Source organism: Anomaloglossus baeobatrachus, chromosome 4 (assembly GCF_048569485.1).
Source record: "Anomaloglossus baeobatrachus isolate aAnoBae1 chromosome 4, aAnoBae1.hap1, whole genome shotgun sequence".
In the NCBI taxonomy this organism is placed as follows: Eukaryota; Metazoa; Chordata; class Amphibia; order Anura; family Aromobatidae; genus Anomaloglossus; species Anomaloglossus baeobatrachus.
In genome coordinates this window covers 504,652,654-504,677,714 of record NC_134356.1, presented here as the reverse complement: position 1 = coordinate 504,677,714, position 25,061 = coordinate 504,652,654, and the positions used below count along the sequence as shown (strand labels likewise).

At 42.8% G+C, this 25,061-nt stretch overlaps 1 protein-coding gene across 5 annotated transcripts in view; it reads left to right on the top strand.

Annotated features, from left to right (window-relative positions):
* Positions 1–25,061, top strand: part of ATP8B4 (ATPase phospholipid transporting 8B4 (putative)) — a 500,578-nt gene that overhangs the window by 200,608 nt on the left and 274,909 nt on the right. For all 5 annotated transcript variants that reach the window (XM_075345819.1, XM_075345815.1, XM_075345817.1 and 2 more), the window contains exon 7: positions 10,602–10,663. In XM_075345819.1, the coding sequence (XP_075201934.1) occupies positions 10,602–10,663 (62 nt within the window). The remainder of the gene's footprint in view (positions 1–10,601; positions 10,664–25,061) is intronic.

The following is a 25,061-nucleotide window of genomic DNA, read 5'->3' as shown; positions in this document are numbered from 1 at the left end:
TCTACACCCTCCTTTCCAAAAAGTAAATCCTCCTGGTGGAGACAATGGGGAACATGATGAGGAGCACAGATACCTGATTGGAAGGACAACTTTACTATTCGGTCAGGGCAGGAAGAGGTTGTCTCGGAGGACTCAGGACGAGGGGAATGAAAACACACAGGGTTATTGATGAGGTTGGAGACCACACTTACTGTCAAACCAAAGTCAGCCAGTCGATGAGGTCAGCAGAGGAGGTGGAGGAGGATGCTACTGACGACGAGGTTACGTTGCGTCTTCCTGGCCAGAGACAAAGTACTGGAAGCACGTCAACAACTGAATCCTGGACCACAACTTTGACTCTGAGCAGAAGTCGTGTTGGCTATGCAGGTCGCATGGGCTGTAAGCCTTGCCTAGCCTGTGAATTTTTGGACATCGCAAAGGATCACCCAAGTCATGGAATCTGTAAGATTTGTCAACAATCTGTAAGTAGAAGGCAAAAACTCACACTTTTGAGTACTTCCTCCATGAAGTATCACATGGATATGAATTGACAGCGTGAAGGTGTATTGCTCAGCTTTAGCAACTGTCAACGCAATATGCTTATTTGCCGTTCATTGCATGCATTGTTGCAGACTACACACAAGGGGCTGCTGTTTTTTTGGATCTGCCTTTGGTCACTATAGCAATATAAAATTGCTCTTCGGGTGTGGACTTGGAGATGCTGTCTATGAACAGAAGGAAAAGCTAAAGGTGTGTGTTACAGCAAGGAGCCACCGCGGAAACAGTTCGTTCAATTGTGAGGGGAGTTGTGTTGTACTTTGATGATGAGCACTGTAACGTCAGTGAGCAGCATCCTGTGCCACAGACCAACATTTTTACAGTGCTGTCTATACTGTTTACCGTGAGAGGAGCGTAAAGTCTGTATTTCTGGCAACTGGACATCACAGTACCCGGGTACGGTAGGCTGTGCCCAGACAATAATGCGGGCACGCAACACTTTGTTTTATTAGCAAAACACATATCTGTTCTGGGTAGGCCGACTATATAGACAATAAGACTTGCTGCCTCTGCACTGTCAAATTGTCACGTACAGTTTAAATCATAGAGGGACAGCAACACTTGTTTGCATTGACTGTTGCTTTTCAAGATTTCCATGACTGTGTTGCAGAGCTGTGTGGTTTGCATTCACACTGTTATCATCTGCATTATCTGTGAGGCTTCAGCTAACAAGGGTATTCAGGGGGGGTAATGTGTTTTGTCTATGTTTAGGTAGATAACTTGGAAGCTCTTGTGATGCGCCACTGGTAAGTCGTGTTCGCACACACACACACACACACACACACACACACACACACACACGCACAAACTCACAATTACTGCTACACAGAGGGATTAGCAGGTAGTAGGCAACAGAATAGATTGTTCAATTATTTAAATTGTATGCATGGTTCTTATTGTTTGTTTTGGTAAAGTTAAACAATCATTTATCAACCCAACTGCCTAGAGTCCTTTTCCTGTTGCCTGGTTTTGCTGCATACTGGGGAGCCCACCCTGTACACGACTTAAAATGAAGCATAAGTCCCAATGGGAATTTCACTGTGCTACAATGCGGCCTAGCGTGCCTGTGCAACCACCGCCTGCCCCATCAAGTGCATCTGCGTGCTCTTCATCCTCTGTGACTGTGGGGACAGCAGTCACACATGGTTTTTCACACTGAACTTCCACTCCTTTACCCGCAACAGGGAGTGTGATTGGCAGGTCATCACTTGTTTTGGAAGTGGAAACAGAAGGTATTGTTGAGCTGTCAGACATCGAGAGAACCATCATTGGATGCAGGCTACATTATATCCACGCCTGCACCTTCGTCACAGATTGGCTGGACTACGTGCAGTTAATAATTGCATTCCAGAAATGGAAAAGAGTGTAGAATGCACATGTGTTGTACCTTGCTTGGCAGCAAAGGAACACTAACTTAGTATTCCAGACATTTTTAGGATGGCAGAAAAAGAGTCAGCTCTTTGGGCAAATTAAATAGCGTGGCAAAAGTGGACAGATGGGTACAGTGGCCGTGTTCTGTGGGTACCAGGACAGTAAAAGAAGCCTCACTTTCTATCCCTCCTAATGATCAAATGCAGCAAGGAATTCCCTGAGTTTGCTATAAAATTAGCATAGCTAAATGTGCATGAGGGTAGAATGCAGAGGTGCTTGAGATTGCTTGGCACAAGTGGCACAATAAAGGAGTCCAACAGCCATTTTTTGTATGCCACTAAGTTGCAGTATTTTTTGCTATCATTATAGCTTATTAAAAACAGAGCAGGAGGGTGTCCTGCACAGGTGCTAGAAATAGCTTGGCACCAGTGGGGCACTAATGGAATACAACTGCCAGTTCTATGATGCCACTAAATGGCAGTATTTTTTGCTATCATTATAGCTTATTAAAAACAGAGCAGGAGGGTGTCCTACACAGGTGCTGCACATAGATTAGCACCAGTGGGGCACTAATGGAGTACAACAGCCACTTCTTGTATGCCACTAAGTTTACTCAATTTTTGGTATTATGTCTTAGTAAGTAACAATGAGTTTGAGTGTGCAATACAGGCAGACGTGCTGCAAATATCTTTGCACTTGTGGGCCGATACAGAAGTCCAACAGCCATGTTTAGGATGCCACTAGGTTCACTGAGTGTTTGCTAGTATAATGGCTTAGTAACTATCAGTTTGAGTGTGCAATGCAGGCAGACGTGCTGCAAATATCTGTGCACTACTGGGACTATACAGAAGTCCAATAGCCACGTTTAGGATGCCACTAGGTACACTCAGTGTTTGCTAGTATAATGGCTTAGTTATAATGAGTTGGAGTGTGCAGAGGACAGGAGGGTACAGTGCAAGGATTGTGGGGCTCTTGGTAGAGGAATGGAAGCCTGCCTTTCTATTCCCTCCTAATGGGGAAATCCCTGACCTTAGCTACACAGACGCTGTCTCTGTTTTCAGGACCTGTCACCTATGGCTCTGACGCTGCCGGTACGAGCCCTTAAAAGGACTGATAGAAAGTGCTCTCCCTAAGCTGTCCAGCGCTGTGTATGGAGCGCATACAGCTGTATCGGCGATAGGACTCAGGACGGAGCTGCGCCAGTGATGTCTGACACCAAGGACGCAGAAGGCAGATAATGGCGTGCTGGAGGAAAATGTCCGGTTTTATAATGCAGGGACATGTGACATGGACATCCTATCACACATGCCGTTGCTTCTCTGGCTAAAAGTCCACTTAGCTGTGTGTGTCTGGGATTGGCTGCCATAATGGCCCTCCCCACTACACACGCGCGCTTAGGGAAGGAAGACAAGGAAAAAAAAAAAAAATGGCGATCGCCATTATACAAACAGCAGTGATCTGAAGGCGCTGTTCCCGCACACTATACACTGAAATTTCATAATAGTGTGAGTCACAGAGAGACTTACACTATTACAGCGGAAAGCCAGCTAGGAATTAGCTGTTTTTTTGCTGCTAGAACCGTTCTCGAACGTTTCTAGAACTATCGAGCTTTTGCAAAAAGCTCGAGTTCTAGTTCGATCTAGAACAGGCCCCAAAATCACTCGAGCCTAGAACTGGAGAACCTCGAGCCGCGAACCGCGCTCAACTCTAGTAGTTACATGTCCTATGCGTGCCTTATGGTAGTTAGTAAGAGAGGATGTATTAGGACGTGGCTTATATTTTTCTCTGTAAGTTGACACGAAGTAATCACTTATTTGAATCTTCTTTTTTTTTCCTGTAAATTGTCTTGTTTACTTTAATAAAGAAAGATTAAACATAAAAACACTACATACATATATAAATGGTTTTATGGAGGTGAAATCTTGTTGGCAGATTCTCTTTAACCCCTTCACGACCGGCCGATTTTTCGCTTTCCGTTTTTGTTTTTCGCCATTCTTTTTCTGAGAGACGTAACTTTTTTATTTTTCAGTCAATATGGTCATGTGAGGGCTCATTTTTTGCAGAACGAGCTGTACTTTTAAATGAAACCATCGGTTTTACCATATAGTGTACTGGAAAACGGCAAGAAAATTCCAAATGCAGAAAAATTGCAAAAAAAGTATGATCGCACTATGGTTTTTGAGATATTTCATTCACTGTGTTCACTATATGGTAAAACTGATGTGTGGGTGTGATGCCTCAGGTCAGTGCGAGTTCGTAGACACCAAACATGTATAGGTTTACTTTTATATAAGGGGTTAAAAAAAATCGGAAGTTTGTCCGAAAAAAGTGGCGCACGTTTTACGCCATATTCCGTGACCCGTAGCGTTCTCATTTTTCGGGATCTATGGCTCAGTGACGGCTTATTTTTTGCGCCTCGAGCTGACGTTTTTAACGGTACCATTTTTGCGCAGATGCTACGTTTTGATCGCCTCTTATTGCATTTTGCGCAAAAGTTGTGTCGACAAAAAAAACGTCGTTTTGGCATGCCGCTACGCCGTATGCTGATCAGATTAATTGATTTTATATTTTGATAGATTGGGCGTTTCTGAACGCGGCGATACCAAATGTGTGTATATTTTTTATTTTTTTAACCCTTTAATTTTCAATGGGTTGAAGGGAGGGTGATTTGAACTTTTAGGTTTTTTTTGTTTTTTTTTTAAAACTTTTTTTTTTAACATTTTACTAGTCCCCCTAGGGGGCTATTGCGATCGGCAATCCGATCGCTCTGCAGTATCTGCTGATCACAGCTACAAGGCTGTAAACAGCAGATTCGCTCTCTTTCTCTTTTGCTGTGCCGCTGGCACAGCGAAAGTGAAAGCAAGTCAGGTGTAGTACAGGAGTCATCACAGGACCCTGTTCTACCATGACAACTATCGGAAGTCATGTGATCGCGTCACGTGACTTCCGGTATCGGGCGGTAAGTAAAAGTTTACCGCGATCGCGCTTATAATGGCGCTGTCACATATTGACAGCGCCATATAAGGGGTTAAACGGCACGAGCTGATAACGATTCTGCTCGTGCCTAGCAGGCACACATCTCAGCTGTGAAAATCAGCTGAGATGTGTGCCGATTGCAGCATGATGCTGCCGGCAGACCGCGGGCAGTTATAATGTTATGACCGCTAGGACGTAATTTTACAGCCCACGGTCGTTAAGGGGTTAAAGGGGTTCTCTGGTGAAAACAAGTTAACATCTATCTACATGTAATAATGTATTGATCAGTGGGGGTTCAGTTGCTGGGACCTGCCTGCAATAATGGGCAGAACAGAGCAATGTTATTTCCATAAAAATGGAGCGACTTGACCTTCCCTCCATTCACTTCAAAAGGGGCTGCTTTGCTTGGCTACTTCCGGTAGCCCAATAGAGAATGGATGCCCGACCTATGCTAAATTTTAATGGAGATAAATTTACTTCCCTGAAGGGCATAAATAATTTTTCTATATTTTTTTTCTTTTTTTTTCACAATATTATTATTATTATTTATTATTATAGCGCCATTTATTCCATGGCGCTTTACAAGTGAAAGGGTATACGTACAACAATCATTAACAGTACATAACAGACTGGTACAGGAGGAGAGAGGACCCTGCCCGCGAGGGCTCACAGTCTACAGGGAATGGGTGATGGTACAATAGGTGAGGACAGAGCTGGTTGCGCAGTGGTCTACTGGACTGAGGGCTATTGTAGGTTGTAGGCTTGTTTGAAGAGGTGGGTCTTGAGGTTCCTCTTGAAGCTTTCCACGGTAGGGGAGAGTCTGATGTGCTGAGGTAGAGCGTTCCAGAGTATGGGGGATGCATTGGAGAAATCTTGTACGCGATTGTGGGAAGAGGAGATAAGGGAGGAGCAGAGAAGGAGATCTTGTGAGGATCTGAGGTTGCGTGCAGGTAGGTACCAGGAGACTAGGTCACAGATGTAGGGAGGAGACAGGTTGTGCATGGCTTTGTATGTCATGGTTAGTGTTTTGAACTGGAGTCGTTGGGTGATGGAAAGCCAGTGAAGGGATTGGCAGAGTGGCGAGGCTGGGGAGTAGCGAGGGGAGAGGTGGATTAAGCGGGCCGCAGAGTTTAGGATAGATTGGAGGGGTGCAAGAGTGTTGGAAGGGAGGCCAGAGAGCAGGAGGTTGCAGTAGTCGAGGCGGGGGATGATGAGGGCATGCACTAATGTTTTTGCTGATTCTTGGTTAAGGAAAGCACGGATCCTGGAGATGTTTTTGAGTTGTAATCGGCATGAGGTGAAGAGGGCTTGGATGTGTGGCTTGAAGGATAGAGCAGAGTCGAGGGTCACTCCAAGGCAATGAGCTTGTGAGACTGGGGAGAGTAAGCAACCATCGAGTTTGATGGAAAGGCTTGTTGGAGGAGATGAGTGAGGAGGAGGAAAGACAATGAATTCTGTTTTGTCCATGTTACGTTTTAGGAATCGCGCAGAGAAGAAGGATGAGACAGCAGACAGACATTGTGGGATTCTGGTTAGTAGAGAGGTAATGTCAGGTCCAGAGAGGTAGATCTGTGTGTCATCGGCATAGAGATGATACTGGAACCCGTAGGACTCAATGAGCTGTCCCAGGCCGAAGGTGTAGATGGAGAACAGCAGGGGTCCAAGAACTGAGCCTTGGGGGACACCGACAGATAGGGGGCGAGATGAGTAAGTGGTGTGAGAATGGGAGACGCTGAAAGTTCGGTCGGTTAGGTATGGTGATATCCAAGATAGGGCCAAGTCTGTGATGCCCAGAGATGAGAGAATCTGTAATAGGAGGGAATGGTCTACTGTGTCGAAGGCAGAGGGCAGGTCCAGGAAGAGGAGGATAGAGTAGTGTCGCTTGGCTTTGGCGGTTAGTAGGTCGTTAGTGACTTTAGTCAGCCAGATTGTAGCTGGTCAAAGAGAGAGCAGGAGGAGAGGTATGAGGACATTTCAAGATGGACATGCTGTTCTAGTAGTTTTGAGGCATAGGGGAGAAGGGATATGGGGCGATAGTTTGACACAGAGGATGGGTCAAGGGAGGGCTTTTTGAGGATGGGTGTAATAGAGGTATGTTTAAAGCATGAAGGGAATAGACCAGTTGTTAGTGATAGGTTGAAGAGATGGGTTAAGGCTGGGATGAGGACTGTGGTGTTGTTGGGGATGAGGTGTGATGGGAGTGGGTCCAGTGCACAGGTTGTTAGATGTGATCATGAGAGTAGAGTGGAAAGATTGTTTTCTGTCATGGTGGAGAAGCTGGATATGGAGGAAGAAGGCTGAGTAGCTATGATGAGGGGCTGTGGTGATTGTGGGCCAAAGCTTGCTCTGATGTTGTCAACCTTCTGCTTGAAGAAAGAGGCAAAGTCTTCAGCTGAGAGGAGAGGAGAGGGAGGTGGTGCTGGAGTACGGAGAAGAGAATTAAAAGTGTTGAATAGCTGTTTAGGTTTGTGAGAGATAGAGGATATGAGGGATGAGAAGTAGGTTTGTTTTGCAGCAGTGAGTGTGGACTTGAAAGTGGTGAGGGACTCTTTATATGCAATGAAGTGCTCAGTGGAATGAGACCTCTTCCATCTGCGCTCAGCAATTCTGGAAGCCCGTCTCAGTTCTTTAGTCTGACTGGTGTGCCAGGGTTGCCTGTTGATTGTGCGGGTTTTGGTGTGTGTGAGGGGGGCGGCTAATTCCAGAGCTGCAGAGATTGTAGTGTTGTATAAAGTTGCAGCAGCATCTGCATCGTGTAGAAATGCAATGTCTGTGAGAGGGAGAAGGGACGTGTAAATCAATGTGTTTTATATTTCTGCGAGGGTGTGAAAGGTTGTGGAGGGGGGGTTGCGTAGTTTGAGAAGAGAGGGAAGAGAATGTGAGTAGGTTGTGGTCAGACAGGGGGCGAGGTGAGTTAGAGAGGTTAGATAGGGAACAGATGCGAGTGAAGATGAGGTCCAGCGTGTGGCCATCTTTGTGAGTGGCTGCAGAAGACCATTGGGTGAGGCCGAAGGAGGCAGCGAGTGTTAGGCTATGTCCGCACGTTGCTTTTTACCTGCTTTTTACCTGCTTTTTTGCTGCTTTTTCAACTGCAGAGTTTAATGGCACAATGGTTGTGTTCTGCTTTTCAAGCAAAGTCTATGGGAATTTGGGTTTCTTGTCCGCACTATGCAGTTCAAACTGCAGCCTTTTTGTTGCAGAACTTTGGTCAAAAACTCAGCTTTGCAGTGCAAAACCCAAATGGCAAAAACAATTGACATGTCAATTGTTTTTGCCATTTGGGTTTTGCAGTGCAAAGCTGAGTTTTTGACCAAAGTTCTGCAACAAAAAGGCTGCAGTTTGAACTGCATAGTGCGGACAAGAAACCCAAATTCCCATAGACTTTGCTTGAAAAGCAGAACACAACCATTGTGCCATTAAACGCTGCAGTTGAAAAAGCAGCAAAAAAGCAGGTAAAAAGCAGGTAAAAAGCAACGTGCGTACATACCCTTACAGTTCTGCCAATACTACAGCTCTGATACCAAAACTGTCACGGAAGAGAACTCGCCCTGCCAGAAACCGTGAAGCAAGGAGTCTGCTAGCTTTATAGCTTTGAGCTCTTCCAGAGACAATTTGAGAATAACCTTTAAGTCAAAAACACAGCGTCTTACAGTTCCAGCATAGTGGATGGGATTTATAGAAACCTGCACACTGTGCTTCTTTTTTACTTTGCGTAAACTCATCTGCGGTGCGTTTTTCAAGTCTGCAGCATGTCAATTTCTCTTGCGGGTATGCTGTGTTTTCAGATTTTTTCCGTTGACTTGCATTCGATGCAGAAAGTCCGCAGGTAAAAAATGCACATGTGGTATTTGTGTTTTTCTTTGGCAGAAATGCGTAAGAAATCGCATGTAATGCGCACCAAAGAATGTAAATAGAGTTTGGTCAAAGCCAAATACCAGGAAGTTTCAAAAACAAAGCAGCTTTATTTAAAGCATGACATATCAAAAGGACAAAAAACGCAGATTAAAAAACGCACACGAAAACGCAATGAAAAAAACGCAAGTAACCTAATTTACTTATTAGAGAAATTCAGCAACATCAAAAACTCCCCAAAAGCTCATCGTGGGAACGTAGCCTAAAAGGACTTCCTTGTAAGTGTTTGCATACAGAGTCACTAACTTGAACCACCCCCATGACTCCTAAACACAAAATGAGCAGGGATTTAGAGGGAATTGTGTAGTTCTTTAAAAGATAAGATAGTCAATCACTTTATGATCCAAAAGCACTGCTCCACCAGAAACAAAATCGTGTTTGCAGTTGTGTGGAAGTGCATTGGGGCAGGGTGATACACTTCTAGCTTCTTAGTCTTACAATGTATTTCATCTGATTCTGCTCCCTCATATTTCTGTCTCCACATCCTCCATGCCCCCAATAGCACTTGGTAACTGCACTTAGATACTGACTGATGGATCATACAGCTTTATATCATACGCCCTATTTATTAAAATGATGGCTGGACCATACAGAACAAGCACACTCGACCTATTATGTCCCCCTATTTCTTTATAGATTGGAAGCTTGTGATCAGGACCATCACTCCTCCTATAAATGATGATCTATATGTTATCTTGTATTGTCTGTATTATCTATACATGTCCCAGCTTCATTGTAAAATGCTATATAAATACAATTATTATTATTTCCTACCTAGCACACCCTCACCTGGATGATTGACAGGTCATTTGCTGTGGTACTCAACCACCAATCTAAAGGGGGCTTTACACGCAGCGACATCGCTCGTGAAAGCACCCGCCCCCGTCGTTTGTTCGTCACGGACAAATCACTGCCCGTGGCGTACAAAATCGATAGTACCCGTCACACGTACTTACCTTCCTAGCGACGTCGCTGTGGCCGGCGAACAGCCTCTTTTCTAAGGGGGCGGTTTGTGCGGCGTCACAGCGAGGTCACACGGCAGGCGTCCAATCGAAACGGAGGGGCAGAGAGCAGCCGCATGAAAGTCACGCCCACCTCGTTGCTGTTGGACGCAGGTACAGTATTGTTCGTCGTTCCTGGGGTGTCACACGTAGCGATGTGTGCTGCCTCAGGAACGACGAACAACCTGCGTCCTGCACCAGCAACGGTATTTGGGAAATGGACGACGTGTCAACAATCAACGATTTGATGAGTATTTTGCATCGTTAGTGGTCGCTAACGAGGCCGGATGTGCGTCATAAATTCCGTGACCCAACGACATCTCGTTAGCGATGTCGTTGCGTGTAACGGGGCCTTTAGACGCTCATAGTTTGTCATGCCACATTGCACTTCCAGACACAACATTAAAATGGGATTTCTCGCTGGAGAAGTGTACATGAGTCATAGAGGGATCAATTGGGTTATCTTATAAAGTCTGCACAATTTTTTAGTGTTTTGGGGAGGGTGGTGTAAACGTTTCTGACATGTTTCGATCCAATAAATTCTTTACGGACTCTTTTCCAATAAAGCCCTACATCAATCTGCTCAGTTTCTTCTGTCCTTTTACATCCTCCCTATAGATCAGATTCCTGATCAACATGACATATTCCCTTTAAAAACAACAGGTCTGAAATCCGTAGTTTCATAATTTCTAAACTACCTAAAAGAAAGGAAAGTGTTATGAATTTTTGCTTCTATGATCATCAGACAAACTTTGATTTAAATCAGTTTTTGTTCTGCATGAATCCTTTTCTGTTAATTGACAGTTTCGCCATAAGACCGATAATCAAGTGAACAATCGTCAGTCGCAAGTTCTTCTCGGTGACAGGTAAGAGCTCTTATTCTTAGGTTTCCCTGATGTATAGACTTTTTTTCCCTTCAATAAAATACTGTTTCTGTCTTGCAAATGTTTTCTAATATTACATAATTGTTAACATAATCCAAGACAATTTGTCAATCTACTTGTCAACTACTTGACACATGCATTGCCAGATTCAAATTGAATTTGTATCTTAATATCTGGTTCTGATAATAATCACATCCTTTTGCCTTTTTTACTTGAATAATAAAAAGTAATACAACGTCTTATACTGAATGGAGTTAACAGAACCACGTGCAGCATGAATCGGACATTGACATTAGTGTAGCCATGTATGAATTACTGTCACATGCCGCAACATTTCAGAGAAAACATAATTTGAGAAGCCGTGCTAGGGCCATGCCTGTAGATTAACTATTTAAGGTTTGTCTCGACAGCTTCTCTCCATACATATTTCTTTAAATGACTGGTCTCTTCCTATGTGTGTCCATAAATACATAGGCAAAGAACTTTCAGTCAACAGGGCGGGAAAAAGCCGCTGAATGGCCTTGGACCTGTTATCCACGATACATAGTCCCCGGCTGCCTTTTCATAGTATGTTTTCTCTGAAATGCTGCAACATTTTAAAGTAGAGCATGCCTGGCTGCAGTAACGCAGCCGGTGTTTGATTCATGCTCTGCATCGTTTAGGCAGTATGTATGTAGTAATGTACCCTATAGTATCCCGTTATGACATTGTTCACATAAAAAAAATAACAAAAAGATTTTTCTCACCTTTCCACCATTTCCTCGGTGTCTTGCAGCCCTTAGGCACCTAGACCCTGTAAGGGCCGTGACGTTTGCTGTCTGGTTCACTGGGCTGCCGTCATCAGCGTTTTCCTACTGGGGAGAGATTTGCGGCACTGCTCTCCTCACATCTTTACTAATGGCAGCTGCGCCGGCCAATCAGAATATACCCACGTTAGCTGCTGGCCTCTGATTGGCCGGCGGTAGCTGCCATTAATAAAGCTGTGTAGAGACGTTCTTCTCTGCACAGTGACGCAAATTATATTTGCCGGAAGGAAAGTGCTGACGGCGGCGGCCCCGTGTATGTACCGGGCCACAATCGTCACGGTGTCTAGGTGTCTGTGAGCTGCAACAAGCAGCCTCAGGGGCCGCGTGTTTGAGACCTCTGCTCTAAAGCATAGCAACTACTAGTGGCACACACACTCCTTACTTGTCTTAAGAACGTGAGACAACTTTAGGAGTTGTCCTGTCTAAAATGACAGGTCTGCAGTCACTCTATGTGTCACTCTATGTGTCACTCTATGTGTCACTCTGTGTCACTCTGTGTCACTCTGTGTCACTCTATGTGTCTGTGTGTCACTATGTGACTGCAGATTTGTGACTCCTCACATTGCGCACACTGTACGCTGTGAGGATTCTGTGGTATAAAGGGTGCTATACACGCCGCAACATCGCTAACGATATATCGTCGGGGTCACTGTGTGTGACGCACATCCGGCATGGTTAGCGACATCACATCGTGTAACACCTATGAGCGACCTTAAACGATCGCAAAAGAGGCAAAAATTGTTGGTCTGTGAGACGTCGTTCATTTACCAAAAATCGTTATCTGGTCAGTAGCGAGATTTTTTGTCGTTTCTGCGCGGCAGCACACATCGCTATGTGTGACACCGCAGGAACGGTGAACATCTCCTTACCTGCATCCACCGGCAATGAGGAATGAAGGAGGTGGGCGGGATGTTCGGCCCGCTCATCTCCGCCCCTCCTCTGCTATTGGGCAGCCGCTTAGTGACGCCGCAGTGACGTCGCTGTGACGCCAAATGCACCTCCACCTTGAAGGAGGGATTGTTCGGCGGTCACAGAGACGTCGCTGCAAAGGTATGTGCGTGTGACGCTGCCGTAGCGATAATGTTCGCTACGGCAGCGATCACCAAATGTCGCACGAACAACGGGGGCAGGTGCTATCGCGCGCGACATCGCTAGCTGTCGCTAGCGATGTCGCAGCGTGTAAAGCACCCTTAAGAGCCAGGAACGGTCAAGTGGTCACAAGTTTACAATATGCAGACTCCCAGACTGAATTTGACTAGATGGGTGCAGCCTCTCTAATACACTTGCATTGAGTGAGGTCATTCCCTTCTAGTCAGATTCTGCCCAGGAATATGTATATTGAACGCTTGACCTCCATTTCTGGCTCTGACACTCTGTGCACATTGTGTGCTGTAAGGATTCTCAATGTGAGGAAAAATTCACACGTCTGCAGTCACATAGACTGTGACACATAGTGACACATAGTGACACATAGAGGGACTGCAGACTGGACAACCCATTTAAGGATTTTCTTTCAGCATCCATGGGACATGCTCAGCATATGCTTCAGGTGTTTTTCCACGAGCAATGTGAATGCACCTTGAAAGTGATGGAGTGTACTTTAACTTTGTATAATTTTCTTTTAAATAAGAGTTAAATTAATCTGAAAATCACATTAATATAAGAAATAATTTTCTGACTGCAGCTTGCAAATTGCTGGTTTGTTTGCCCTTTTCTTTTTCATTCTTATTTATTCCATGGAAGTTCAGGGTGTACTCTCAAAATTATACATAAAATAAATTTTTGTTCCTAGCTTTCCTTTGAATGTGACTTACAAGTACAGCATGTCACCTGTGCTCCGTAGTTGTGCCACACATTTATTTATCTAAAGTATAACCATCTACATCCAGCTGTCAGCAGGTTCTGCAGTTGGCACTGCATATTCTAAAGTAACTGTTCACTAGCTGTGTGCGATTTTATGCTAGATCATAATTAAATAAATCAGTATTGAGAAACACGTTAAATAGTATCAAGAAGCTGTTATCACTTCCAGTCTAACAGATTGTGGTTCCAGGTTAGAAAAATAGCCAAATCTCATTCCTTGTTTTCCTGTGATGGTTATCCTAATATCTACTGAGAAGCAGATGCCAGCAGAGTAGCTACAAGGATTATTAAATTCCCTATAGGTTCCCTGTTCTATTATATTTGTTTATTTAAAGGGAGTGTCACGTCCCCACCGGAGCCCGCTCCTGCGACTTCTGCTCCTATCGCCAGACGACGCCATGTTCCCACCATTGATAGTGCTGGTGATGGGAGAGGAGTCTGTGCCCGTGGCTCTGCGGAGCACAGGCTCCGCTCATCCACTAGGCTGGGTTTCCCTGGAACCTGCAGTACCACTGGCTGACTGTAGGTGGCGTGTGTGTCTTCCAGCTGAAGTTGCCAACATTCACCTGCAGCCAATAGGAAGACACCATACCCTTCTTATTCCCCCTCCTGTCACATGACCACTGCCAGAGATAGTTCTGTACTCCTGGCTCATGTGCTGTTTGTATGTTGATTTCTGTGCGCTGACCTTTGATTGTTTTTTGACTACCCTCCTGCCTGTCGTTTTTGTACCTTGCTGCCAGTTCCAGATTTGACCTCTGCTTTGTCTCCTCACTACGCCCTTGCCTGCCAATTCGGTTCCTGTTTTGCATCTCCTGGTTTTTGACCCTGCCAGACGACCACGGACTACAGCCTACCACAGGTAGTGATCTCTGGAGCTCTGTGTAATTCCAAATCCCTGTATAGGGGTTAAAGGGTTTCAGAGTTCTTGGGGTCCTGCTTTGTGAGCGGCTTTTCTCTAGACTCCCCTTACAGCCAGTCTAAGGGCGGCTTTGAACATTGCAACATCGCACATGCGATGTTAGTGGTCACTTTCGAGATCGTAGTGTGTAAATGCTAGATGATACGATTAACGAGCGCAAAAGCGTCATTATCGTATCATCGTTGCAGGCTCCGACTTTTTCATAATTATGCTGCAGCGACAGGTACGATGTAGTTCCTCGCTCCTGCGGCTGCACACATCGCTGTGTATAACGCCTCAGGAGCGAGGGACATCAGCTTACTTTCCGCCGGCGGCTATGCGGAAGGAAGGAGGTGAGCGGGATGTTTACATCCTGCTCATCTCCATCCCTCCGCCGCTATTGGCCGCCTGCCGTGTGACGTCGCTATGACGCCGCATGACCCGCCCCCTTAGGAAGGAGGCGGGTTGCCGGCCAGAGCGACGGTCGCAGGGCAGGTGAGTGCATGTGAAGCTGGCGTAGCGATAATTCTCGCTACGCCAGCTATCACAAGATATCGTACCTGCGACGGGGGCGGGGACTATCGCGTGCGACATCGCAGCATCGGCTTGCGATGTCGCAACGTGCAAAGCCCGCCTAAGTCTGTGGCTCCAATCAGGCATTACAGGCATTTTTCATCTTCCAAACTCTAGCTAAACCATTTAGTTTAATATGTACAGTGACTTGAAAAGGTATTCATACCCTGTGAACTTTTCCACGTTTTTTTCATGTTATATCCACAAAGTTAAAGGAATTTCATTTTGATTTTATGTGATATACCAACCCAAAGTAGCAAATATATATGGATTGTAAAGAAAATTATTTTCAAAATTTAAATCATTTGTTGCAATTACTGCTGCAAGTTTTTTGGGGTATGTCTCTACCAGCTTTGCATATTTAGAGGATGACATTTTTGCCCATTTTTCTTTGCAAAATAGCTCTAGCTCAGTGATATTGGATGGAGAGCGTCTGTGAACAGCAATTTTAGGTGTGGACTTTGAGTGGACCATTCAAACACATGAATATGCTTTGATATTAACCATTCCATAGTAGCCCTGGCAGTATGATTAGGGTTCTTGTCCCCCTGGAAGGGGGACCTACACCTGAGTCTCATGTTTTTTGCAGCCTCTAACAGGTTTTCCTCTAGGATTGCCCTGTACTTACCGCTAATCCTCTTCCCATCAACTCTAACCAGTTTCCCTGTCCTTGCTGAAGAAAAGCCTCCCAACAGCATGATGCTGCCACCATGTTTGACAGTGGGATAGTGGCTTCAGGGTAATATGTAGTGTTAGTTTTCTGTCACAGATAGCGTTTTGCACTTAGCCCAAAAAGTTCTACTTTGGTCTCATTTGACCACAGCACCTTATTCCACATGTTAGGTGCATAATGGTCCACCGCAATGGTCTCCGTTCCAGACGAGCCCGTAAGGTACCTTTTACTTTCAAAGCGTCATGTCAAGGCTCGTCTACAGTTTGCTCATGATCACTTGGAGGACTCTGCGACAGACTGGTTCAAGGTTCTCTGGTCTGATGAGACCAAGATCGAGATCTTTGGTGCCAACCACACACGTGACGTTTGGAGACTGGATGGCACTGCATACGACCCCAAGAATACCATCCCTACAGTCAAGCATGGTGGTGGCAGCATCATGCTGTGGGGCTGTTTCTCAGCCAAGGGGCCTGGCCATCTGGTCCGCATCCATGGGAAGATGGATAGCACGGCCTACCTGGAGATTTTGGCCAAGAACCTCCGCTCCTCCATCAAGGATCTTAAGATGGGTCGTCATTTCATCTTCCAACAAGACAACGACCCAAAGCACACAGCCAAGAAAACCAAGGCCTGGTTCAAGAGGGAAAAAATCAAGGTGTTGCAGTGGCCTAGTCAGTCTCCTGACTTTAACCCAATTGAAAACTTGTGGAAGGAGGTCAAGATTAAAGTCCACATGAGACACCCAAAGAACCTAGATAACTTGGAGAAGATCTGCATGGAGGAGTGGGCCAAGATAACTCCAGAGACCTGTGCCGGCCTGATCAGGTCTTATAAAAGACGATTATTAGCTGTAATTGCAAACAAGGGTTATTCCACAAAATATTAAACCTAGGGGTTGAATAATAATTGACCCACACATTTACTGAGCAACAGTTGGTTTGTAAGATTTATGCATCTGTTAATAAATCCTGCTCTTGTTTGAAGTTTGCAGGCTCTAACTTATTTGCATCTTATCAAACCTGCTAAATCTGCAGGGGGTTGAATACTACTTGTAGGCACTAAGAGCATATACAAGGGTGTGTCCAGCTCACCTCACTGCTTTAGGAGACCACAATCTCACCGTGCAGAGATCCATTTGGAGTCAGCCAGCTCCCTTGGTATCCAGAATTCCATGCAAAAAGTCGATCCAGCACAGTTCCAGTAATTAAAAATAAATATCCTTTATTGAAGAAAAATTAAAAATCCATTATGCCATGTTAGGAGGACGCGTTTCGGACTAGTTGTCCTTACTCAGTCTCTGGAGACTGAGTAAGGACAACTAGTCCGAAACGCGTCCTCCTAACATGGCATAATGGATTTTTAATTTTTCTTAAATAAAGGATATTTATTTTTAATTACTGGAACTGTGCTGGATCGACTTTTTGCATGGAATTCTGGATACTTGTAGGCACTGTATTACAAAGTTGCTTGTTTTCATGTGTACTATTGATTTATGGGAAAACAAGTAAAACATTGGTTACTCTTTAAACATTTCATGACCTTGAGTGATGGAAACCAAATATCCTTTATTTCTTATTTAGTTTTATTTTTTGATAACTTAAGCCCCCAACTTTGGTGTACTGATGGTAAGTGGGAAGTCCTCCATCTGTGTCATACTTCTTTCAGAAGCCAAGTGCATACTCTCTTGTTTTCTGCAAGTAGCTTTGTGGCAGCTGCAGTAAGGTATTTACCAAGTATTTATGTACTTTCACAGAACTTTTCATTTCCATGGTATCAGTGACCAGTGGGCTTATCCATAATGCCTTTAACAATTCTTTGATTTAGTGTATTGAGCGTCGTTCATTACCTTATATAAATAAGTGCAAATATATTGACTAATATAAATGTCCTTTTTAATTGCAACCATAACACTCCAAAGTGAACTCTCCAAGAACCTCCGTAGATTGAGCTTGATGAACCTTCCCGAACCAGATGTTTTGTACCGTAATTATTACTTTTGTATGTTTGCAGTCGAACCCTTTTCATATTCCAGATATGTATTAAAATGTCCAATTAGCCAAATACACAAACACTAGCTCCAGGATGCCCACCACTGACTTAGTTTTCGCATTTGGAGTCTTAGGTTGATATTCACATCTGGCATACTTGTTTATCAAATCTTTCTTGGCTTCATGTTTTAGTAACATTTTTTACAGATGGAATTTGCTTTCTTTCCCCCACCTTTTTTTTTTTTTTCTTCCCCAAATCACACTTTTAGCAAGGGTCAGATACATTGCTTTATATAGCACCTGACGTCTTTTCTTCTGCTTCAAATAAAATTGTATTTAAACCATTCTCTTTTTCAAAAACTGATAACTGTAATCACCAAGTTGTGAAACAGTCTGCAGAACAGCAATTGAAAGCCTTGGAATCTACAGAGATTTTTTTATGTCGTTTGGTCTGTGTTTGCTCAACATCTGTCACCAGGATTTAGTTGAAAAATTATATAAAAAATGGGAGGTATAAATATCTTCTAAACGTCTCACTCTGATGAGCCTAATGTTCATTTAATGTCTTCATTGATTTTGCCTCAATTCCATGTAATACTGGGGTGTTACCAACAAAAGCATGATAAATAGAAACACACAAAGTCCAAAACTAGTCCAATAGCCTTCAAAGAAGCAACTGTGTTACAAAAAGTACACTAAGGTAAACTACCTGGGTGTTTTGAAGCAACGCTAAAAAAAATTACAAATATCATAGAATAAATTCAAATATTTTTATTTTTCACCTAAAATAAGGCATATTGAAAATATAACACGCCTCTATCCGTCCCGTCGATCGGCTAATAACTCCATAAACAGCCAAAAAACACATGCAAGGCAGTGAATATGACCATAAAATGTGAACATCTATATTCCGGATATACGACCGGCAATAACTCACATCATTGCAGAAATCAAATGTTCAACACCGCATCAATAAAAGATGTAACGATATTATAATATTGGACACTTTCCGACCATCAATAAGTACCTGAGCAGTGGATGACTCTCTCCTTTCCCCGACGTACGTTTCGCGCCAGCTTTTTCAAGAGGGGTGGTGCGGTTTATTGCCAGACACATGTCTTGAATATAGCTGTCTATACCTCATGTTCTTATTCACTGCCTTACAAGTGAATTTCAGCTGTTTAAGGGCCGATCGACGGGTAGATACCGACTTTATTTATAATATGCCTCATTTCAGGTGAAAAATTGGGAAGTTCTGCCTGTCTATCTGCTGATGGGAGTAATATCATTTACTCTTACTATTTTTGTACTTCATTTTTTCTGATTTTTTACATATTTAATAAGAACAAGTAAGGTGGTGAGGTACCAAACATTTTTTTATATAAATAAATCAATACTCGAGGTTGAATATTATTTACTACATTGGTATATACATTGGTGTATTTAGGACACTATGATGAGCTTTGTTTCACCGTATGAACTGATATAAAAGTTATATAATTAATGATATTCTTCACAAGGACTGTGTATTATTGATCTTTTTCAACCTGAGGCATTTTTGGATGTAATATGATCTCCTTTGTGGTGTGGTTTGTGTTTGAATAAAAATGTCAAAATAAAAATATTTGAATTTATTCTATATTTGTAATTTTTTTTAGCGTTGCTTCAAAACACCTAGGTAGTTTACCTTAGGGTACTTTTTGTAACACAAAAGCATGATAAAGCCTGGGTCTCACCTCAGTTCTTCAAGCCTGTGTCAAAATAGAAATTGTTACATATACATTTATTTTTCTCCGGAGTCCAGTAAAATGTTATAGTGAGCATTAAAGAAATAAAATATACTGTCAAGCAAAAGGGTAACAATGTTTTGAACTTTTGACTTTCAGTCTTCTTATCTCTCCATCCTCTACAGCTTTGAGCGGAGAGTACCTTAATTTTATAGAAAATCATCTTGGCCATCTGATACATAAATTTGACTTGCAAAATGATATGATTAGCTATACAGACTCTCGTCATGTCAATGCATTGTTACTGTTTTGACCTGGTAGTGGAGAAATCTTTTTCTTCTTGTATTCTACAATTTACAACCTGTTCTCAAATTTCCTAATAGCCCAGTGTGTTATTAGGTTGATTCCCCAGTGAAAAGTCACTGGTTCAAATCGAGGAGCAGCCATGAAGAAGATTTCCCAAGAAAAGAGAAACCGCATCATCGATAACGATCTCTCAGCCAAGAAAATTGCCAAACTGCGTCATGTGAGGCCATAACAGTTAGAAGAATACAAAATGAAATCCATCCATTCAGAAGCCAAGAGGTGGACTTCAGGCAAAATATAGGAGTCAACAAGTCGGCTCCTCACTTGGTCTATCAGTTCTGATGCGACAAACACGGCAGTAGAGGTGGCTCGTTTGCTTCATAATAGTGAGATCACAGACATCCATGTAAGCATCGTGTGATGAACTTTACACAAGTCTGGAATGGTGGCCCAAAAAAGGGCAAAAAAGCCTCCACTTCAATATCGTCATAAGAAATGTCGACTTGAGTGCAAAAATGTACTAAAAGTGGACAGTAGAAGATTGGAAACGGATGATTCAAAGCGATGAGACAAAAGTCAATAGACTAGGCTCCGACGGATGCAAATGGGTCTGGAGGAAGCTAAGTAAAAAAAAGATGCTAATGGATCGAGAGCTATTTTGTACACTTGAGTATGAAAAGGACGACAAAGTGTTCCAGCAGGACAAGGACACTAAGTATTCGTCGTGATTGTCAAATAAATGATTCAATAACAATGAAATAGAGGTGCTGAATTGGCCCCCACAGTACTCAGACTTTGAGCTAATCAAACAGTTGTGGGTAGTGTTGAAGAAAAAACTTTTTACAAACCCAAGTAACCCGACCAGTATGCACTACCATTGGGAACGTGTAGAAGAGACCTTGGATCAGATTTGGATCGAGACAAGCTGTAATCTGATCACGAGCATGCCCAGATGGATATCGTAATTATCACCATTTACAGTGAATTCAGCTGATATCTTCATATCAGAATTATGGGTCATAGACGGGGATCACTTATAATTATGTAGGGTTTTCCAGTGTGTTTGTAAAAAAAAAAAAAGAGAAGTCAAGTTGGCATTTCAGACATCCGTGTTATCTTTAAACTTTGTGTGAGGGCAGTAAAGGGCATTACCACATAGAAAACTTTACTCCTGTTAAAATTATGTTAGAAATTTAAAAATCCACAAAACAGTTATGTTCTTGCCACTTTTGTTGGCCCACTCCACGTCAGGCTTTGCAGGCAGCCTGGCGCCCTGCTATTGCATGATCTGCTTGGGTCTATTTAAGGGCTTGGAATATTTACACCTGGGCCCTGGGATTGATTGACTGATGGAGACTGCGTGCTGTGGACTGAGCTGGAGTTCATACGTTTTCCTACTTTGTCACTGCTGTGATCTCTGGAGTCTCCTGTCTTACCATGCCATGGCTGACTCTGTGTCACGACTGTGAGTGCTCTTTTACTGGTCTGCCAGTAGTTTATAGCCATCTTCTGTTCACCCATCAGTAACTCTGCAGCCTGTCAGCCTGCAATATTCTTTGTAACTACTGTGTTTCTCCGAAAATAAGATAGGGTCGTATATGGTATTATTTTTTGCTCCGAAAGATGGGTTAGGGTTTATTTTGAAGGGATGTCTTTTTTTTCTTTCCATGAACAGCAGTCCACATTTATTTTTGAACAAAAAAAAATCAACATTTATTCAAATATAGTCATATCGCATTCTAGAACATCAACATACCTCTCCAAACTGGGTATAATAATTCTGTCTATCTATCCACAGACACACACGCTGTACTTATGCAGTTTTACATCCCTTAACTCCAGCCCTGACTAACTAAGGCTTATTTTTGGAGTAGGGCTGATATTTCAAATATACTCCAAAAATCCTGTAAAATCATAATAGGGCTTATTTCCAGGGTAGGTCTTATTTTTGGGAGAAACACAGTAGGACATGTACTGGTGGCAAGAACAATGACTGCATACGTGCTTAGAATGATCTATCAGTTATCATTCTGTGTTCATTGGAAACACAGTTGGCCTGTCTAAACTGATTAATAAATGACCACCAATCGACAACAAGTTTCCTGTTGGCAGTCATTTAATAGTCTATTTAAACAGGACAACTGCGTTTATGATGTACACAAAACAATTATTGTTTTTGTCCACAGGTCGTGCAATGTAAATGAGACCTTGGTGTACTACATTACTCTGTGTAATTACTAGGGATGATCGAATACCTCAAATATTCGGCTTCGCAAATATTTGCCGAATAGGTCGCCACAATTCCCGAATATTCGATGCGCAATGTAAGTCTATGGGAAACCCGAATAACAACTATTCGGAACTATTCGGGCTTCCCATAAACTTACATTGCGCATCGAATATTCGCATAGCGGCGACCTATTCGTCAGATATTCCTGAAGCCAAATATTTGAGGTATTCGATCATCCCTATTAATTACCCTGCAGACGTCTTTCATCTTTCTCATCCCAATGTTTACATATTCCCTTAAAAGTTTATTAATTGCTTAAAGTGAACTGCATTACTTTTGAAACATATTTTAGTAGATGATTAAAATTTATAAATTTTGGGTGAAGCGATCATAAATACCTGACCTCTGTCTTCAAGTTCTAATTGTTCTGCTCTGAATATAATCCGTCAGATATACCCAGCTAATTATTTAACTGATCTCTGAATGTCTAGGTCAATGAGTGCAGCCGAATAAATATCTGGAGACCATATGGGCTTGAAACTTTCTCAAAATTTAAAAACAACTTTCTTTGCCAAAATGAAATAGAAAGGTCAATTTATTACTTACATGTTGCACAGAGCCAATAGTGTGTGTTTGTGTGTTCAGTTGATGATAAAAAATACATTCACTTTGAAAATTATTTTTTTATTGTTAATGGTGATAATTATTCAAAAACAATGGATAACTCCGAAGATATCTACCAATGGATAACAGGGCCGAGAATGAAACTTTTGTTGGCTTCACGCCAGAGATGAACTTTAGAATGATAGACCAATGTGGGTTTGGTTTTTTTAAATAAAAGATTTTTCTCTGTCTTTTGTGTTAATTTCTATTTACTTACACAATTAGTGTAGAGATCCAGCTCACCCATGCCTGACTTCACCGTGCTTCAGTCTCGGATTTCGGCCCTGCCCCGGCCGCACAGCAATAAATGAATGAAGTAATTCAGCTGAGTGCTCACGGTGATTTATTCAGTGCAGTACAGACAATGCACAGAGACGTTAACGCGTTTCTGGCTTGACGCCCTTAATCATTAAAGTTATGATTAAGGGCGTCAAGCCAGAAACACGTTAACGTCTCTGTGCATTGTCTGTACTGCACTGAATAAATCACCGTGAGCACTCAGCTGGATTACTTCATTCATTTATTACACAATTAGTAACAAGGGGGTCTCATAGACCTTTACCCATTACTAACCTTGGGCTTGATAACAGTTCTGATTTTTTGACAAATCACCGCTGTCATTAACTTCAAATATAACCCCTATTGCCACAACAGCTATCCAGATAAGCTGGGTAAAGTGCCAGGATTGGCGTATCTAATCGATGGGCCAATTCTGGGGTGGCAATGGGCTGTTGCTTTTAGGCTGGGGAGGGCCCAATAACCATGTGCCTCCCCAAGCCTGGGAATACCAGTCCCCAGATGTCTGCTTTCTCTTGGCTGGGTATCAAAATTCAGGTTGACCCGACGCAGCTTTTTATAATTATTTAAATGATAATTTAAAAAGAAAAAAAAAGCTGCATGAGTTCACGGGGGACATACTCTATTTTTTCCAATTATTTATATTTACACTCCACTCTGACATACAGACAGCTAGTGTGAGGTAACATCACGGACGCTGGCATGCCAGCTGGCTGACTGCAACCAATCACAGACACTGTCACAGAGGTGGGCGGGGGAAGCAGTGCATATTCGTAAGGTTTAGTGATCGGACCTGGAAGCAGTGTGACAGCTGCGGGAAGACTCTGTAAGTATAACTTCCATGCTTTAACCCCCATTTTGGATCATTTTGCAGCCCCCTAAACATTTTACAGCTCACAACTTCAGGTTCTTATAGACTTAGGGCTTTTGGGATCCGGGCTCAAGTTTAGGTTAAAGTCCGCTCCCGAACCAGACTTTTTTTTTTTCCTTTTTTAAGTCCAGCTGGAACCGCTGAAGCTGAACATGTGTGGGTTAGCTCATTTCTACATATGATATCACTTCTAGGACTCCTTGTTCTTCTTAAACCTGATGATGGTTCTTAATGTTATGAGTTGTGTATTTTTGGGGACAATGTTCTGCTGGAGATTAAATTTGGTGCCAATCAGACATCCTCCTGATGGTATTGCATGATGGATAAGTATCTGTCTGTATTACTCAGCATTGAAGTTATCAAGAAATGGGCAACGTTGAGGTTCGCAGATGAACTTGTTGAAGGAAACTTACTTAGTGCAGCAGATGAAGGAAATGTCATGCTATCCTTTGAAATTGGAAGATGTCCAACATTGCCATCAGCTCAGAACAGTCAGAAAGCAAAGGGACTTAACCGTACCCATCTACTGTGCAGACAAGTCTATCCAATTTAGGTCTTTATGGAAGACGTGTTAAAACCATACTTTTCACACAGAAACAAAGCAGGGATGCAGGAGAACATAGAGAGGTGCAAAAAAATGGCAGCATGTGCTCTGGACTAATGAGTCAAAATGTGAAATATTTGTAACAGAAGGCAGTCTGTTGCCAAAGGCGTGAAGAACGGTACAAGTGTCTGCAGGCAACAGTGCAGCATGTTGGAGGGTCCTTCCAAGTGTGGGGCTACAGTTTACCAAGTGGAGTTAGGAGTTTGGTGAATAATTTGAGTTGCGGTTTAGCTCTAAGTGGCAAAACAAGCCAAGATGTTTCAGGAAAACTACTGCCAGTGTTTTCCTGAAGCAACTTCGCCTGGGAACACTTGCGGGGCTGCACCAATGTCTAGAAGTCTCCGTATGCACACATACCTGATACTGCTCTGTTTATTTTATTTAGATTAGTGTATCACTGATAAACAAGAATAAAAACCAAATGATACACATCATTTTATATATATATATATATATTCTGTGATAGTATTATGAGAAGTGGTGTAATTGTCAGTATACATCTTGATATGCTTGCTAATACATCTCCTTATTAAGAAAAATTTATTAAACAGACAGGACTGTGTTTTGCATCATCCTACGCTGCAACAGGACAGGTCATGTTGACATTTGCTGCCTGTAGCTGTAGATTTGCAATTAAATGAAAGTTAAAAAATAAATAAATGAATACAATTTTTAATTGGTTTTATTTAGTGACAAGTATCCAGTAACTTTGTTGATGAGCAATCCGAACCTGATCCATATGTGGCTGAAAAGCTGATATCCTTAATCCAGGCAGAAAGCAGGCCGGGATATTAAGTGGCAGCGGCTTAATACAAGAGTTTATAAAGCAGAATATTTAATTGTAAATATTATAGTGATTAACATGATATGATACTGTC